Here is an 18,707-nt window from a genome sequence, read left to right on the forward strand (position 1 = left end):
ATATATTTCTTCCTGTTCACTGTTGATCAATTTAAATTGCAATTTGGTCGTAGTAAGTAATAATTATTTATATTCCTGTTACTGTCTGTCAATATGAAACGTTTTCGATGTACATATAGAGGATATTTGTTTGTTTGTGTGTAAGATGAAATTTTATTTCATCGAGTGGGCTTTAAAAACAGTATTCTCACGAGTGGCGTAGCCACGAGTGAGAATACTGTTTTTAAAGTTCACGAGATGAAATAAAATTACATCTTACACAACAAACAGACAAATTTTCTTTTTATTTTATGCTTTTAAACAAGTTAAAACGAAATTTCCATAATTTTAACGTTAATATTAAAATCTGTTTCCCCCATTGAGAGCCCCATTCAGAGGGAATTTCTCATTAAAAACAAGAAGTCTTGAGCTGAGAAATAAGTCCGCCAATCAAGGTTAAATGACGGTGATATTTATTCATTTTATTAAAAAAATATGAATGATCGCTTGTTTTAATAATAAAAACAAACAATTGTTGTAGGAGAAAAAGTCCAACCATCCATCCATATTTCTGTTACTTACTGCGAATTTATATTAGACCTGGCTTTGTAAAATGTAAGCGGCAGCCATTTTTTAAAGTTGTGTATTTCATGGGAGGAAAATAATTGTGTAAGATTCAGAAGGATATAATTTGGATTTGTTAGTCATACACCTTTTTAAAAGAAAGAAAACTTATTTGAGGATTGTAACAGACAAAAAATAAGTGTTGACAGAAGTGAAAACATTCAGAAAAGGAGCTAGGAAAATGGAAAACTTGGAAGCTTGCTAAGGCATTGTAACTGTAAGGAACGCTGGGTTATATTACTTATTTAAAGAGTGATGGCTGTCAATGCTTTTCAATTTTTCATAAAGCATACGGCAGTTATTGCTCGTAGGATACTTTAATATGCCCAAATGTCATCAAGAGCAGTTTAGCATGGGGAAGGAATGTATTTTTCAGACTGTAAAAACGAAACAAAAAAATTTAGAGACGAAATTTTGTGATTGGAATTTGAAGGAATAGAAGTAAGTTTTCTCTCTTTATTACTTTTGACATTCAAGTTATTTATCTATTTCAGCTTTGCTATTTCTTTTAACAGCCTGACATTGTCAGAATTGTCAGTAAAAATAAAATTGAGGTAGCACATGGGGAAAATTTTAAAAAAGTAGTTTCGTCATTGAAAAAAGTGAAATTATATTTTGATAATTTTCACTGTGAAATTATCAAATATAATTTTCACGGATAAATCAGTAATCCACTGAAAAGCATATAATAAACTTCAATATTTTCTATCCTGAGAAGAGTATTACAAATGATAGTTAAAAGACATTATGCCTGATAGTTTAAAGGCACATAATGCGTCAGAAATCAATATAATTTTTAATTCTTCAGGAAATTTCAAATATTTGTTTAATAGTGTTTTAATAATGTTAAAGATCATGTAATATGTTTGTCAACAGAAGTAAGTGGCACTTAATATGCAGTTATATGTCGTAAAGTTAGCGAAATGTCGACAAAGTATTTTGACTTCCACTCAAAACAATTATACAAACTTCAAACAGAGCAATATAGCAAAATATAGTTCATGTTTTTGACAAATGAGTCTTTTTGGGAAATATATCAAGATACAAAAAGTGTTTTTGTGAAATAAAAATGAAAGCATTTCCGAGGCATAATGGGACTTTAATGGGCTCTCAATTGTGGATAAAAGTATGCTATAAAGATTTTAAAAAAGTATTAAACGAGTGATCTTCATTTTCTTTCAGAATGTTCGGTTAGTCACTTTCAGAACTTTATGCCATTATCGGCTGCCTCGAAAATACAAACATTTCTGTCTATGTAACGGCAGCAATTTCTCTTCGACTGAGCTAGTTTCTACGAAGAACAACATTTTTTATTTCAATACAGTATCTTTCAATGGTTCCATTTGTGCAATTGTGCAATCTCATATGCTTTAGCGTATACACGTTATAAAGGCAGTTATCAAAAATACTTCACAGATAGCACACGCAACAAAAAGATTTGCAATAGTTATAAGAAAATTGCAACTTTTAAAATTAATATTAAAAAAAGAAGAATAAGAGAATCGCCGAAATATGATTCGAACTTACTAGTTTACGTTTACATCCTTCAAGTGAAACGCCTTAAGTTTACCAACTACTATACCATGTCTGACATTTCTATCGATTTACAAGTAGGTCGATATACCGACTACAAGGTCAAATGCAAGAGTGCCAGGTAAATGTTGTTGGACAATACTTACTTTACTAAATAGCATTTATATATTATATACAAATGATTACTTTAAAAAATAAAACGGTTTTCAGTGTTTAAAGCTGATAAACTTAAATCATTGATCATAATTGACGAAAAGGGCAACATAAAAAATATTAAAATTTATTATCTCTACCTAACGTAAAATTACTATTATATAGCCTAATGTGATGTCACATGGCATTACTCACAGACACTTGGGGTTTGGAGCTCAAAACGCCTTTAAAATCCAAATAAAATGCATATTTGTCAATCCCAGCACATGTACTGATCATATATATCGTAAGCCGTTTTGAAAAAAATTCATATTTCTGGTTTCCATCTCTAGTCGCCTATGAACGAAGCCATCCGATTATGTTGGTTCTCAAACAAAAAAGCGCTGCGCATTTTGCACACGGCAAAACTGGGGCAAAGTTTGAATTTATGGAAAGATTTTGTAAATTGAGAGAAACGGCGATAATCTTGATGTTTATTTCGGCTGCGTTGTTTATATTACCGTTGAAGTTTAAAATTGACCATCATCGTGAAGAATTATATCTTCTGTGTCGATGGACCAAAGGATTTTGTGAAAATATTGGAAATGGAATAAAATACATGGTGATTATGACGGTAGGGGTGCGGATTTTTTCCGGCGAACATTTTTATCTTGTGTATTATTATAGATGTTGAAATATGAATTTCTTTCAAAACGGATCATATCAAGTTTTTTTTTATATATATATGATCAGTACATGTGCTGGGATTGACACATATGCATTTTATTTGGATTTTAAAGGCGTTTTGAGCTCCAAACCGCAAGTGTCTGTGGCATTACTTCGATGAATATCACCCGGTCAATATTTTTTTTTGCAATATTCCCCAGGGGCGAGTAATCTATATAGCTTAAGAAAATATGATGTTTTTGTTCTGTCCCCTTCATAAAAGTACATTTTGACATGATGAAAAAAAAAAAAAATGAACGGCTCTCCAGAGCGGTGAACACTTGCATTAAAATGTTGGTTCAGGGTAATAGTGCATATTACCAACTCTAGAACTGACCGTTATTTCACTTTTCAGGTTGCTTTTATGTACAGAAACATGTGTTATGTTATAATGTTTTTCGGTGCCTGACTCGAATATATTTTAGAAGAATATAAGATTTTACATCTTTCGTTCTAATCCATTTCAACATTGTATATATTGAATGAATGTATATTATGTACTGTATATGATTATGAATAAAATATGTTTAAACTAAGTGTTTTATGAAACAATTTAATATACAATAGTTGATCAAACAACACAATAAGATAACGTTAATATCTAAAATAAATTGTTATTTATACATTTCAAAAGATTTTTATATATATTTTAAATAGTTTAGAAAATCTTTACCCTGACATGTTTGACAAGATAAAAATTTATATTTCTCTTCTCATATGAAACTTATAAATCTATGTTAAAGGTATACACAAATCTTACAATCTCACTTAAACACAACAGAAAAATTATATAAAACTATTTACATGATCCCCTTATTATCCATTTCCTATCAATGGTATCAAACTCACATTTCTCCACATTAAAAATCACATTTTCGACACGTAGCTTGTATGTTGTAAGAGGCACAGCTAGTATGTTTTACACGCACCCAATATTCATTGAAATTCAAAATGATATACATGTAATAATAAAGTTCATGGTGTACATAATAACATATTATTAACAAACATTGTTTTGTAGTAAATAAACATTTGACTTTTCAACCATTTTATACAAACACAATGCATGTATATAAAAAGATTTTGCTTCATCGGCGCTGCAATATCTAGAATTCTATACGATAAATTAATAGTACAATTTATCTCAGTTATATACCGGCTAGCATTTATTGGATACTATACCAGTGTTTTCTTTCAACCATGGCAGTAACAAGCACTTTTCAACATTGTCGAAGAATGATGACAAAAGATTTATTGTCATTAGGAAAATCCTTATAAACAAAACATAAATATAAATACCCCGCACCAGGACTCAAATACCGTCCGAACTTTATGACTCGAATGAACAAGATCCATGTTCCCAGACCTTTCGCTGTCCTTAACTGACGTAATCGAGCATCTTTCGAGGTAAATTCATTCAGTTGTCTTTACCATTTACAATTTTAATGTTTGAGTGTGTGACAAAAAAAATTGATAACTGCGGTAACTCATTGTGATCACCTTCCCTAGTATTTGTGTTTTCACCATCCTGTCCATTTCTGTTGCCATTAAAATGATGCCCCATCCTTTCACCCGACCCTGACCCAAACAGTATCAGCTCTTGCATATCATTTGCCGTGACTGTAGACGACCCCGTTGCGTTTTGAATCATCTTTATATTAGTATTTTCATAATCAACTTCTTTTAATTCTTCCATCCGCGGTTCATTTATGTTTTCCTCAGTACTTTGGCTAGACTTGTGTGTATATTTATACATGAAACCGTTATCATTGTGTCTTTGGTCGTCAAACAGATTCTCTAAATCAAATGATTTCAGCTGGTGCATCTTCTTCACAATGACCTTAGATTTTATTGTTTGAAACATTTTCAAGTTTGTGTTTTCATCATCGACAACTTTTAGTTCTTGCATCCGTGGGTCATATTCTTCGACTTCAGCACGAGGACTAGAGTTCAAGTTTACACTGTGGATATTTGTGCACAGAAAGCTGTTAACATGTTTGCTTTGGTCCTCACGCAGGTTTCTTACAATATCCGAGTGAAATCTACATTCTTCTAGAGCTTCTATAATTATTTGTGTCACCTCTGCTGAAGCCCCGCCTTTATGGACATGCTTCATAAGGTTACCCCACCATTCTTTTCTCTTCTCTGGAACGTTATCCCTGCAGTTTGCAACTTGTTCGTAAAATGGCAACAATGTTGCATAGTCATGGCTTATCAGTGAATCTATAATTAAAATAGGCTCCGTCCTTTCTAGCAGAAGGCAGTGTGAGCATGATCGCCCTGTTTCAGCACATTGGGAGTCTGAATTATTGACAATGCTATCATATGCGGCCGTGATACTTCTAGCTATATGTTCACCACACTCGAAAATGATGTCAATGTAGGACAGCAGTGTCCAACAATCCCTTCTTAAAATTACTCCTAATACGGTTCTAGCAAGGTTCTTGGACTTATCCAAAGAATGGAGTTCGTTGTATTCGTCATCAGTAATGCAGAATTTGGAAAAGAGATGGTCTAACAAATTGGACACATCTAGGTCAACGGCAATCATACGTGCGTTTTTTGAAATGGCTCGACACAGGAAATGGCGTAAACGTCTTTCATCTAGAAAAGAAAGTTGAATGTGTACTTAGTGACATGTTATTTGTTATAAAGTTCATCGTAATACCGACATTAAATTTTGTAATAAGTGAATTAGTTTCTGCAACAAGTATTTGGTCCTCTCTTATATCTCGATTAGTTCTTTTATTTAAAACAATGGTGTGTCATAAAGAGACTGCAGCAAATCTAATAAGACATACTATCACAAGACTACTACATTAGCAGGGGTAATGAGATTGGCGGGCAGCTTACCTTCAGTAGATTTAAGTTCCCTTTTCCTTTCATCACACCATGATAATGTTTCGAATTTTAGTGGCATACATATTTGCTCAAGCTTCAGCTTATATTCATCATTAGTTTCTACTGTAGTTGTATCATCATTAAACGATTCTATAATAGCTCCTGAGTCACCTTCCACCATGAAGGCATTTCTTGTGTCGAGCCAATCGATCAGTCTCTGATCCAAATAGGTACCATTAAAGCTATGTGGATTAGGGACTGTACGACGATTGTCTCGTCTACTCATTAGCTGCTGCTGTAAACTCTCGATTTTATCTTCCTGTTTTTTTATTTCATTCTCTTGGCTATCCTAAAGTATCAAAACGCAAAATACATGTTATATAAGTGAAAATGAATTATATCAGTAAAACAACTTAAGACTACACTGTATTATTAGCAACATAATTTTATTGCGATTTCTTGTTTAGCATAAAATAGCAAACGCTTTCAGGTATTCATCTTTTGGTTAATATTCTGTTGAAATGACACGGAAGTAAATTATCACTACCTAACCGCCATATGAACACATCTGCGGGTGTTTTAAAATTCCAAATTTTACCAGTTCATGTTAAATGTTGAAGTCTGCTTTAGCCGGTGTTAGCGGGCGTGGACGGTAACTTGCACATTCCATATTACCGTCCATGAACAGGCTCAATCAAACCGAGTCTGAAACATTTTTCAATTTTCTCGTTTTGTATGTTTTTTTTAGCGATTCTTTATTTCTCATTATTTGTATTTCAAAGGCATGACTGTTGAACTTGTATTCGATAGCAACAGTTTCGTATTTAGTCCGTACCCTAATTTAAAGGCAGCACACCACACTAAACTAAGCCACAGCTTCGAATGGCCAGGGAGGATTTCATGGATATAGTGACTATTGTGGATTTAAATGACTGCACCAGTTGTCTTTAAAATGCATTTTCAGCATGAAATTTGTTTTTGTGACATGTAATTATAATATGATCATTGGCAAATTCGAAAACATGGTTAGAAATCGCATGCTGTTAATTATAGATGTCAAGGCCGCCATTGTTTGTAAACACTGCTTTTGAACAGCATGCTCGGAGAAAACAAGTAATTTTACAGGGGGGTACAAACTTTCAGCAATAGCAAAAAATCTACAAGGCCAAGCACCTATTTCTTTGTGATATTTTGCAAGTATAGGGAGTTGCTAAAGCAGTGACAGAGTTTCTGTAGCCCGTATATTTGCAGGTATTTTTTGCCGGCGGGACGAAATATGTTGTCTTGGGTCACTATAGATTTTTGGCTTTTACGGAATGAATTGGAATTTTTTTAACTGCCTGACTGTTGCACATGGGATGATTTCATTATAAATTTGCAATGGTATGACATATATGTTCTTAACAAAATGTGTTTTCTTTTTCCAGGTTGTGTAGTTTGGGATCAAATTTATCAGACATATTGCTTGTAGGACACTGACGGCAGAAACTTGAAATTTAGTGTGGAGTGCTACCTAAGCCTAGATATCAGACTATATATTTTGCGATGCATCGGTGATTAATATTGCGCAGACAAATGACCTAAATACATGTGCTCATACATGGTCGAACTATATGAAAGACGGTCTTTCTGATTCACAGTAGTACTTGGAATATTTTGATATTGTGGTAGCTTTATACGGTATTATACAATCGCAATTCCATAACCCTTTCTCTTTCAGTCAATCTCACAGACGCTTGGGGGTCAGATCCTCCCCCCAACGTGATACGCCCCTGATATATGTAAAACTTGCTTGAAAACTATTTTTATCGTTGTAATAGATGTCCCATTCGTGTTTAAATATTAAAAAAGTTTTGATAGTGTTTACAGGGGCGTATCACGTGGGGGGCAGGATCTGACCCCAAGCGTCTGTGGTCAATCTCTGACTATTATAAGTGATGTGCTCAAATTGGGTTACAGTTGATTCGGAACATCTCCCCGATATAATATGACACACTGACGAATATTTATTAAAATCTTAGAGTTAATACGGATTGAAGTAATTCTACCACGTCATTTCAGATCATGAAATTTAAACAAAAACAAAGGGTGTAATGTTTGTATAATGAGTAATTAACGAATGTATTTATTTGACATCCAACGGAAAAAAGTCATTAAGTGTGATTATAATTACTTCTATATTTATTTATGTGAACTTGTCCACGATATTTTTGAATGTAAACTAATTCTTCAAATAGTTTTTTTTATGTTTAAATTTTAGCGTATGTTTAACCGACATTCCGCGCATTATTTTTAAAAATAGAAGGGTTTTTTTCTTGAAACTTTAAAAAGAAATTTATCGTCAGTTTCCTGCGGTTCGATATCCTTATCCAAATATTGACAAAATGGGGCGACAACGTCCGATTTGATCCGAAATTTGAGATGATCAGATTAGTGGCTAAATATAGGAATTATGGTCAATCATGGGATCCCACTTACGTATTTCCAAAAACAAGTGCAATATTCGATAACAATCTTAAAAATCATTTGTAATATGTTAATTTGATAAGACATACGTGACTTTAAATTGATATAAAGAATCCTAAATCTAACATTTGTTTAAATCTGTATCTTCTCTGATTTCAAATTTGACAAACCATTAATGAGGACAAAAAATTCAAAATCGAAAGTGAATTTAGATTAAATTCATTTTACGTCTGATGTCTATTAATTAAAAGAAATAAAATATTTCTTTCCTGGGGTTTAGATATTTTTTGTTTTTAATTTACTAACCTTGTAGCTGTTGTTCTCCATTCTGGATCAGAACCCTTAATTTCCAAACGAAGATAAAAGATACGTATATAAAAACAATGGAGCAATCGGAATACCTCGACGATCATTCATGACGAAAAGGGCCGAGCCTTTCCTATTTTGGGTTTTGGGGTCCTCCTGGGTTCCTTTTCGCTGGTTCTTGTTGCTATGTTGTGTGGAGGTTGCTTTCATTGAACTTCGTCTTTCCTCGTTGATCTTTTTTATTAGCTAACCAGAACCGAAGGTTCAGGGTGAGCTATTAGTAGTATCAAAGGGGAATGGTCCGGCGTCCGTAGTCCGTCGTCATGCATCAACAATCATCTTCTTCTCTGAAACCGCTGGACAGATTTACTTCAAATTTGGTCTGTAGCATCCTTGTGACAGTCACACCTAAATTTGCTCATATGATTTCAATTGGCCCCTTTTAGGGGTCTCTAGACCTAAAAATAGAAAATCCTTTAAACATCTTCTTCTACAGAACCAATTGATGGATGATCACCAAACTTTGTCTGTAGCATTCTTATTTAGTCTTTATCAAATTAGCTCATATTAATTTGATTGGCCCCTTTTAGGGGTCAATGGAGCTAAAAATAATATAAACCTTTAGACAGCTTTTTCTACAGAACTTGATGGATGATCACCAAACTTTGTTATTAGCATTCTTATAGTAATCTTTTATAAAAATTGCTCATATTTATTTGATTGGCCCCTTTTAGGGGCTGCTAAAGCTAAAATACCCCAGACCATGGCATTTCTTCAAATTATAGTTTAATGAAAGGGAAACAACTCATGTTGGAATGTCTTTCATACATGTGAATGACCTGTTTGCTGATGAAATTATTTGAGGTCATGACCTCTGGCAAGAGAAATGATATTTATGAAATAACTTGAGCACATTATAAGGACTTAGTATCAAACTTTATTTGGTTTCATTCATATTCACTTAATTAGATCACTACATTTCTATTTTTGTTGACGTGGTTCTATGACACACTTTGATAAAAAGAAGGCTACCATGAACAGATTTTGACACAGTATCAACGTTTGTTTTTCTATGAAAATAACACACAAACATTTTAAGAAATGCAGCACAAATAAAGCTGGACACTTAATATGTTAGTATTTATCCGTAGCTGTCTACAGAAATTAGAAACATTCTCCTGTCACTATCATTGCCTTTCTGTAGAACTGCATGAAAGAACACTAACATATACATAATGATTAACAACACCCTGTCACTTATGATAATTTTAAATTGTAAATGTTTTCAGAAATAGGTAATATATATTTAATTGAAAAGACAGTATACAGCTATGTTATACAGTAAATGCTTAAAGATCCTGTATGTTGTGATCAAAGTGGTAAACCACACTAAGTGAAATTATATATATGTACATAATTATGCAAATAAAACAATTTTCAAACATCGAAGAATATGTAAAATATGTACTGCAAATATTTGTGCATATTATATGTAATCATTAAAATATATGCATTCATTTCTTATTGTAAAATTTGACTTAAACTTTATAGAAAATAAATTTTTTATTACCTCCCTTTATTTACATGAAATGTTAAATTCGGTAATATCTTTATACATAATGCTTTTTGGAACCTACAATATTGATAAATCTTAATTTGAGCATCATATTTATGATTTAAAACCATAAAAAATGTGTTACAGGATATATTTTTTGTGAATTAAGAATACTTTTTACATTGAATCAATAATTACACTTTGTGCTTTGTATCTGAACAGAAAACATATCTGCACATTGTTTTTCATTTGACATGCTTAAATAACACACTGATCCCAAAACTAATTATGGCAAAATATATTTGTGGTACTATAATTTGTTGTGTATGCATTCTTGTTAGCTTATAATATAGTGTTGTGTATACAATCTTGTTTGCTAGGTAAAAATAAAATAAAATCATCTCTAGAATTCGGACTCCCATACTCCTGTTCATCTTTCTGCAGGTTTGTTTGTAGGTCAGTGTCAGTGAAATAAGATTAGGCCTTAAGAAAGATTGCATTTATTTGCTGTAACTTACAAACAGAGATGCTCTATTTTATATTGAATTTTGTTAAAAAAAATGTTTGTTTTTTTTGTCAATTTTTGTTGAATTGGATTCAAACTTGGAGAAAGCACATTTCAATAAATTTTGCCTGATGTTTCATGGGCATAATTGAATTTTGGTATCAGTTGAGTTATTTATACTTTCTTGTTTTTTTGATGTACAGACTTCAAATTTGGACCAGGAATGTAATTTCTAATGCAAATTGAATTAAGATAGTAACTGACTACTTTTGATATAAATGATATCGTTTGACCTTGTTTCTTGTTTTTTGATGTACCTACTTGAAATTTGGACAAGGGGTTTAATTTCTGACCCTGAATTGATTTTTTATATCCACTAGCCTACTTTTCATATTATTTTATATCGCACGACCTACTTTTTTATGCACAGACTAGAAATTTGGACCATGGGTGTAATTTTCTAATGTCATATTGAATTATGATATCAGCTGACCAACTTTTGATATAATTGATATCAGTTGATCTACTTTCTTGCTTTTTGACATACAGACATGGAATTTGGACCATCTGGAACAAGGGTGTAATTTCTGATGTCGCATCAAATTTTGATATAATCTGATCTATTTTTGATATATTACCTACATGTACTTCCTTTTTTTGACATGAAATTTGGAATAAGGGTGTAATTTTTGATGTTGAATTAAATTTTTATATCAGCTGACCTATTTATGATATATTTGATACCATTTGACCTATTTTCTTGTTTTTTGAATACAAACTTTAAGTTTGGACAGGGGGTGTAATTTCTGATGCCGAATGGAACTTTCGGCATTTTCTAGTTGGGTGGTTCCAATATTCCTACTTGAATAATGTTGAATCACCCTTAGGATATGTTGCCTGCTTTTTAAATTTGTCTTTTGACGTCTTATCTGTGATACGCAGGCTTCATAACCTCTGATCCCCTTTCAAAATTCCATTTTATTTAGTTCCGCTCATTGTTTTCTCGTTTAGGGCACACGTATTTTTTTAATTGGGGACCATACGCCGCTTTTCATGGAATGGCACTACTGTGTCACATCTGCGGTTGTTTCTAAATTCAAAATTTTACTATTTCATGTTTAAATGTTGAATTCTGCTTAAGCCGGTGTTAGGGGGCGTGGACGGTAACTTGCACTTTCCAGTACCGTCTATGAACAGGCTCAATCAAACCGAGCCTGCAACATTTTCAATTTTGTCGTGTTGGGCTTTCTTTAGGGATACTGTATTTATCTATTTGATATCAGCTTAACTACTTTTGATATTTTTGATATCGCTTGACCTACCGTTTTGATTTGTAACATACAGATTTGAAATTTGGACCATGGGTGTAACTTCTGATGCCAAATTGAATTTTGATATATATTGACCTACTTTTGATATTTTTGATAGCATTTGACCTACTTTCTTACTTTTTTTTAAGGGGTGTAATTTCTGATGCTGAAATGATTTTTGTTAGCATCTGGCCTTCTTTTGATATTTTTCACCTTGTTTGGCCTTTTGTCATTTGTTTTGAAGTGCAGTTATGCCACCATATAGGATGTATTAAAAGTTTGTTGTCCCAAACTGTAAACACCTTACATATTTTGCATGTGACATTTTGTGTATTCATTCACAAAAGTTATAAAAAAAAATGTTCCATCAAAATTAACCCTGCTGTAGTGGTCATTTATTCTGCATTTATTCTACATAGTCTCATGGGAGCACACTTGCAACATAGATATTTTTAACAAATTCTTTCCAAAATATTAGGGCAAAATATTTCAATAACTAGAAGGGCAAGTAAAAATTGAGCTGGACTGGCCTTTCAGCAAGTTTTTTTGAAAAATAACACTGAAAAACAGTTGTTTCTGGTGAGCGACTCAGGGCCATCATGGCCCTCTTGTCATATTTTTTGACAATGGAGTTGATATGCCATGATGTCATGTTATCGACTAAGTGGAAAACCATGATGTCGATCTCGCTTTTTGGCAAACTTAATACTTGAATGTTAAAGTCTACTAATCAGTTTCTACTATGTGACTGAAATTCTCATTTCGCCTCATCTTTAAACATACCGATGCTTCATTCGTGTTATTGAAACTTTTCTTATTTACTGTATATTTGATTGCCCTTTTCGTTCCTCATTACATGTGTCATTTATCTTGTTCTCATTTATCATTTGTGAAGTTTAAATCTCATTTATCGTTTGTGAAGTTTAAATCAAGGCATATGCGACAATTACATACAAATCTTCTTCTGAAGTTTGTGTATGTAAATATCTGGAAAAAGTGATCCCTCAGAAGCATCAAAAACAGCAAAAGTACATGATAATTGCAGACTCGGTTTGATTGAGTCTGTACATTAGGCAAAATGAAAAAGTGCAACATCCCTCACTCCCCCTAGCACCGGCCCGAGTGATTCTCAATTCTCAACACTCAAAATGGCTGGACTCAATGATCCTGGAGAACCTGTAAGACTCTGTTAGCTTTGATTTCAACATTCTGCGAGTTTTATCTTATCTGTTTGTAACAAAGATTATATTCTAATATCAACATGCAACGTTCTTGATAGTAATGAAATATCTTGTATAATCAAATCTTATTATTATTACAATTATTATTTTTTGGGTTTAGATAATTTTCCTTTGATTTGTAGATAAAGAAATATCCGATCGAGCTAGACTGGTAGTTGATGAATAGTAATTATTAATAAATTTCCCACCATTTTATTCAGTGTGGATCCAGATCAGTTCCTTTTCTAGAATTTTGTTCCATATTTTCGTTCTGAATTTAAGACATTGGTACAATTTCATTGGCCTCATTATCATTTACAACTTCCGAATCCGATTGGCCACTTTCATTTTCACTGCCGTGAAATAGACTTTCACATAATTCTATATTATCATGTCAAAATTTGGTGTATTTCTAGACAATAGATTAGTTTCGTCATTTGTCCCTGCAGGGGCAGTTTCATTTTGATTGTTTTCATGAGTGCTTTTATTTGAATTTGTACATGGTCTAACATCGTGTTTCACATTAATTGTCTTTGGTTTTGTCTCATCAGCTTCTCCTGTCATTAGTTCGTCAGTTTTAACATTGATTGATTGAGAATGGTGAAGGCACGCACTTTTGTCCAAAAACATTACGTATTTCAGTAAGAAGCATATTATGCGCTGTTTGGTTCATGTTATAGAAATGATTAAAATCTAAGATGACAACTTCGTATGGATTTTGATTCAGGAATGCGTTGATGTCTTGTAAAGCTAGTGGTACCAGACCGCCATATAGCCCGTGAACAAATCTAAACTCCACGGTGTCTGGATGAACAGCAACCCGGAAATCAAAATATCAAACTCCCGCGTGCAATTGTTCCATTATGCTGAGATTCTGTGTCTTCGACCATCTGTGCACAACACGCTGGCCGCAACACGTGTTTCCTAACCTTCTAACGCCGGAAGTTTGGTCGACAGCTGTTCCAAGGGTCAGGTCAAGGTCACTTGTGCCAGAATTATGGGACCCTGTTAAAATATTTCAAACTACCATGAGTAAATTTTACTAAATGTCAAACAGAGATAAAATTTTGATTCAGAACGGTCACCGTTTCAATAATACACTTGAAAGTAGTGCACATTTAAGTATATAATGTATTACATAATGCGTCAGAAATCAATATAATTTTTAATTCTTCAGGAAATTTCAAATATTTGTTTAATAGTGTTTTAATAATGTTAAAGAGCATGTAATATGTTTGTCAACTGAAGTAGCACTTGATGTGCAGTTATATGTGTCGTAAAGTTAGCGAAATGTCGACAAAGTATTTTGACTTCCACTCAAAACAATCATACCAACTGCAAACAGAGCAATATAGCAAAATATATAGTTTATGTTTATGACAAATGAGTATTTTTTGGGACATATATCAAGATACAAAAAGTGTTTTTGAGAAATAAAAATGATAGCATTTCCGAGGCATAATGGGACTTTAAAGGACTCTCAATTGTGGATAAAGTATGCTATAAAGATTTTAAAGAAGTATTAAACGAGTGATCTTCATTTTCTTTCAGAATGTTAGCCATTTTCAGAACTTAATATATATGTCATTATCGGATGCCTCGAAAATACAGTCATTTCTGTCAATGTAACGGCAGCACTTTCTCTTCGACCGGGCTATTTTTAACGCCTGTAACATTCTCAAGAAAAGACACACCAGGTTGATATTTGGCATGCAGGACCCTAAGTGATGAATGTTTATACGCATAAATACCCATCATTTATTTTCAACTTGAATCATCTTAAATAAAAACCAATATTTTCCGAAGCTGTCATTTTTAACCCGCTCAAAATATGTAATGAAATATAGAAACGAAACAGTATCTCCAGTCGATGGGCAGTGAGTCTATAGCAATGACATTGCCCTTATTTTTGCGATATGTTTATTTTGTTTGTTTGTTTGTTTAGTCACACCGACACGTTATATAGGTCACATGGCGACGTTCCAGCTTTTCGCGATATAAAATGATGTTCAGATAAAATTATTTTGGAGCTGATTAAATCAGGTTAATTATTTGTTGAAAAGTATATACCGAAAAGTTTCAATCTAAATAACGTCAGAAATTCATGAAAATCATTTAATTTTAGGATTAGTGATGACATCTATTGGATGAGTGGAATAGGTGCATGTGCAAGACAGCAGTGCAACCATGGAACCTCGGGGCGGAAACTTCAACATACCTTGATACAGGTAGGTATAAACTTTCCACACTAAATGATGTACGAATATATTGATCATTTCATTTTAGATTTAAAATATTCGATAAGTGATAAGACAAAATAATTGTACGTTATCTTGTTTTGTTTGTGATTTTTTTACAGTTTAAAATAGTGTACTTTTTGATAATCAAGAACAATAGAATTTATGAACAACATGTACAAGATGTTAAATATCATAATTTATTTCAATGTACTTGAGATCTAATATCACAGTTTTCATTATACAATATCACAGATTTAGCTATTATGATCCATAGTTACCTTACAGTTCATGAACAAAACAGAACAGAACAAAACATCACGTTCTCTCACAGGTCAATAAGTACAGCCCCCCCCCCCCAAAAAAAAACACAAAAAACAACAACAAAAAAAAAAAACACACACACACAAGAAACAACAAAAAGCATCATTAACAACAACAGAAAAAAACAACACAAAAACAACATAGCTTGTCAGAGGTGTATAAGTATTGCATGGGAGGGACCGTAATAATATCATAATGTGTCTTTTTCAACTATTACAAAATACATATACTGAGTAAAGGTAGATAAAGAACAATACATGTACAATGTTATGATAGATAAGTGTATACTTACATTACTAAATGGCATTTATATTTTACATACATATGATTACTTAAAGAAAATGAAACGGTTTTCAGTGTTTAAAGCTGATAAACTTAAATCATTGATAAGAATTGACCTTTGAAACTTAAAGAAAAGGGCAACATAATAGCTCACGATATAGCCTGTTAAAATAATTCCTCAGGGGCGAGTAATCTATATACACCTAAGAAAAAAATGATGTTTTTGTTCTCTCCCCTGCAAAAATGATGATAATAAAATATGAATAGCTCTCGACAGCGGTGAAAAAAATACATTAAAATGTTGGTACGGGGTAAAAGTGCATATAAGCAATCCTTGAACTGACCGGATCGGGCGTTTCTTCAGTTTTCACGTTGCTTATATGCACAGAGAAATGTGTTATTTTCATAATGTTTTTCCCGTGCCTGATGCATCTAGTACTTTTGACTAGTATACAAGTGCTTTATAAAACAGTTAAATCCCAAAAAAAGTTCATTAATTTGTTTGAAATAACACAACGCAATATCATAATGTTTATATATAAAATGCAAAATAAATTGTAATTTATACATTTCAACACACTAAAAAATATTTAAAATAGTTTACCCAACTTCACCCTGACATGTTTGACAATATATAAAATTTATATGAAACTTATAAATCTATATAAAAGGTACAAAAAAATCTTACAATCTCACTACTAGTTAAAACACAACAAAACAAATTGTACAAAAATATCTACATGATCCACCTTTTCTGAGCAATCAAATTATCCATTTCCTATCAACGGTATCAAACTCACATTTGCTCTACTTTAAAAAATCACATTTTCGTCATATGAAGTGTATGTTGTAAGAGACATGCGCCCAATATTCATTAAAATTCAAAATGAATTTATATTCATACAATTTATAAAAAGAAAAATAATGGTCCTTTTCAGGCATATAAACATGTAATAATAAAGTACAGGATGTACATATAATATAAGTAAACATATTATTAAATCAAAGTGCTGAAGGCACTGCAGTTGGGACGTATGAAGGATCAAATAACTATTTTTTCTATTTCGGGGCAGATAATTCAATGAGTGAAGGGTGTTGCCGGTTGATAAATATAAAGTGCACAATTCAGTAAATGAACAGTAGATGATACAATTATTCTATGACACACATGTTAAATATAATATTTAGGTTACATGTATGTGTAGGTCCATCATAAACCGTTATTGGCCTTTTTTGACAAGAGCAACAAGTGAAATTAGAGCTACCAGAGGAAACTGCAAGCTTGACTATTTTAACACATGACATTATAAAGGGAGACAAAGCTATGAAAAAATAATCAATTGTGATATATATCAAATTTTCTGTATCAGTATCAAGTAAAACACTCAAATGGTCAATATTTTTTGCATCACATTATATGAATGTGACCATGTCATTAGAACTTATAATGGCCTTTGTTTACTGCAATTCTCATGCTAATCTCTTTCACTGTATAACGTTTATAAAGTTTCAATCAAATTCCTTCAATATTTTAATCCTCTCTCTGAACAGTATCATGAAATATATACGGAGATAATTCAAAAACTAAGTAATGTAGAATTTTGGTTATTTGACACAAGACTTCTGCTCACTAGTCTCTACAACTGTATTTAGTTTGAGTGTGATATCATTGAAAAAAGATTTACTCCAGACAATCATTATTTTAAAAGTTGTTGAACATGTATTTTAAGAGATGATAATTGTAAAATTAAGCTAGAAACTAGAACTCCGCAAGTCGGATGTGTCGCCTTGTGAACAATGTAGTTTAGGAGAAATGGCCAGGACAAAAATGAAATATGAAAAATAACAAAGGGCAATAACTAAAAAATAATAAGTGCAGAGCAGCAGTTTCTGAACACTGCACTTCTTATCAATAAGATCTATCATTCTATGATGGTTCAAGTCCATAGCTTTCATACTTGAGGAGAAATGACCAGGACAAAAATAAAGAAAGAAAATCAACAAAGGGCAATAACTCAAAAAATAAGAAATGCAGAGTACCAGTTCTTGTGCACTGCACTTCTTCTTAATGAGATCTATCATCCTATGAGGTTTCAAGTCCATAGCTTTTATACTTAAGGAGAAATGGCCCGGACAAAATTAAAGTATGAAAATAAACAAAGGGCAATAACTCAAAAAATAAGAAATGCAGAGTACTGGTTCTTGTGCACTGCACTTCTTCTTAATGAGACCTATCATCCTATGAAGTTTCAAGTCCATGGCTTTTATTCATTAGAAGAAATGGCCTGGACAAAAATAAAGTATGAAAATTAACAAAGGGCAATAACTCAAAAATTAGGAAGTACAGAGTACTGGTTCTTGTGCACTGCACTTCTTCTTCATGAGATCTATCATCCTATGAAGTATCAAGTCCATAGCTTTTTTTAGTTGAAGAGAAATGGCCCGGACAAAATTAAAGTATGAAAATTAACAAAGGGCAATAACTCAAAAAATAAGAACTGCAGAGTACCGGTCCTTGTGTGCACTGCATTTCGGGTTATTAAAAAGAAGCATGCATACCAAGTTTGAAGTCAATCAGACTTATAGTGACTGAGTTATGCTCCGGGACGCCGACAACGACACCGACAAAAGTAACCCCTAAATTGTCACCTTTTTCAAGGCGAACCC

General features: G+C 32.7%; 1 protein-coding gene across 1 annotated transcript; it reads right to left on the reverse strand.

Annotated features, from left to right (window-relative positions):
* Nucleotides 1–3,562: 3,562 nt before the first annotated feature.
* LOC132754939 (uncharacterized) lies at nucleotides 3,563–8,765 on the reverse strand. The gene is made up of 3 exons (XM_060745692.1): nucleotides 8,608–8,765; nucleotides 5,848–6,184; nucleotides 3,563–5,598 (listed from the first exon to the last, which is right to left on the reverse strand). The coding sequence occupies exons 1-3, from the start codon at nucleotides 8,626–8,628 to the stop codon at nucleotides 4,412–4,414; spliced, it is 1,545 nt and encodes a 514-aa protein (XP_060601675.1). The 5' UTR covers nucleotides 8,629–8,765; the 3' UTR covers nucleotides 3,563–4,411.
* Nucleotides 8,766–18,707: the final 9,942 nt, after the last annotated feature.

This window comes from Ruditapes philippinarum, unplaced genomic scaffold (genome assembly GCF_026571515.1).
Source record: "Ruditapes philippinarum isolate M1 unplaced genomic scaffold, ASM2657151v2 ctg16471_1_1_1_1, whole genome shotgun sequence".
Lineage (NCBI taxonomy): Eukaryota > Metazoa > Mollusca > Bivalvia > Venerida > Veneridae > Ruditapes > Ruditapes philippinarum.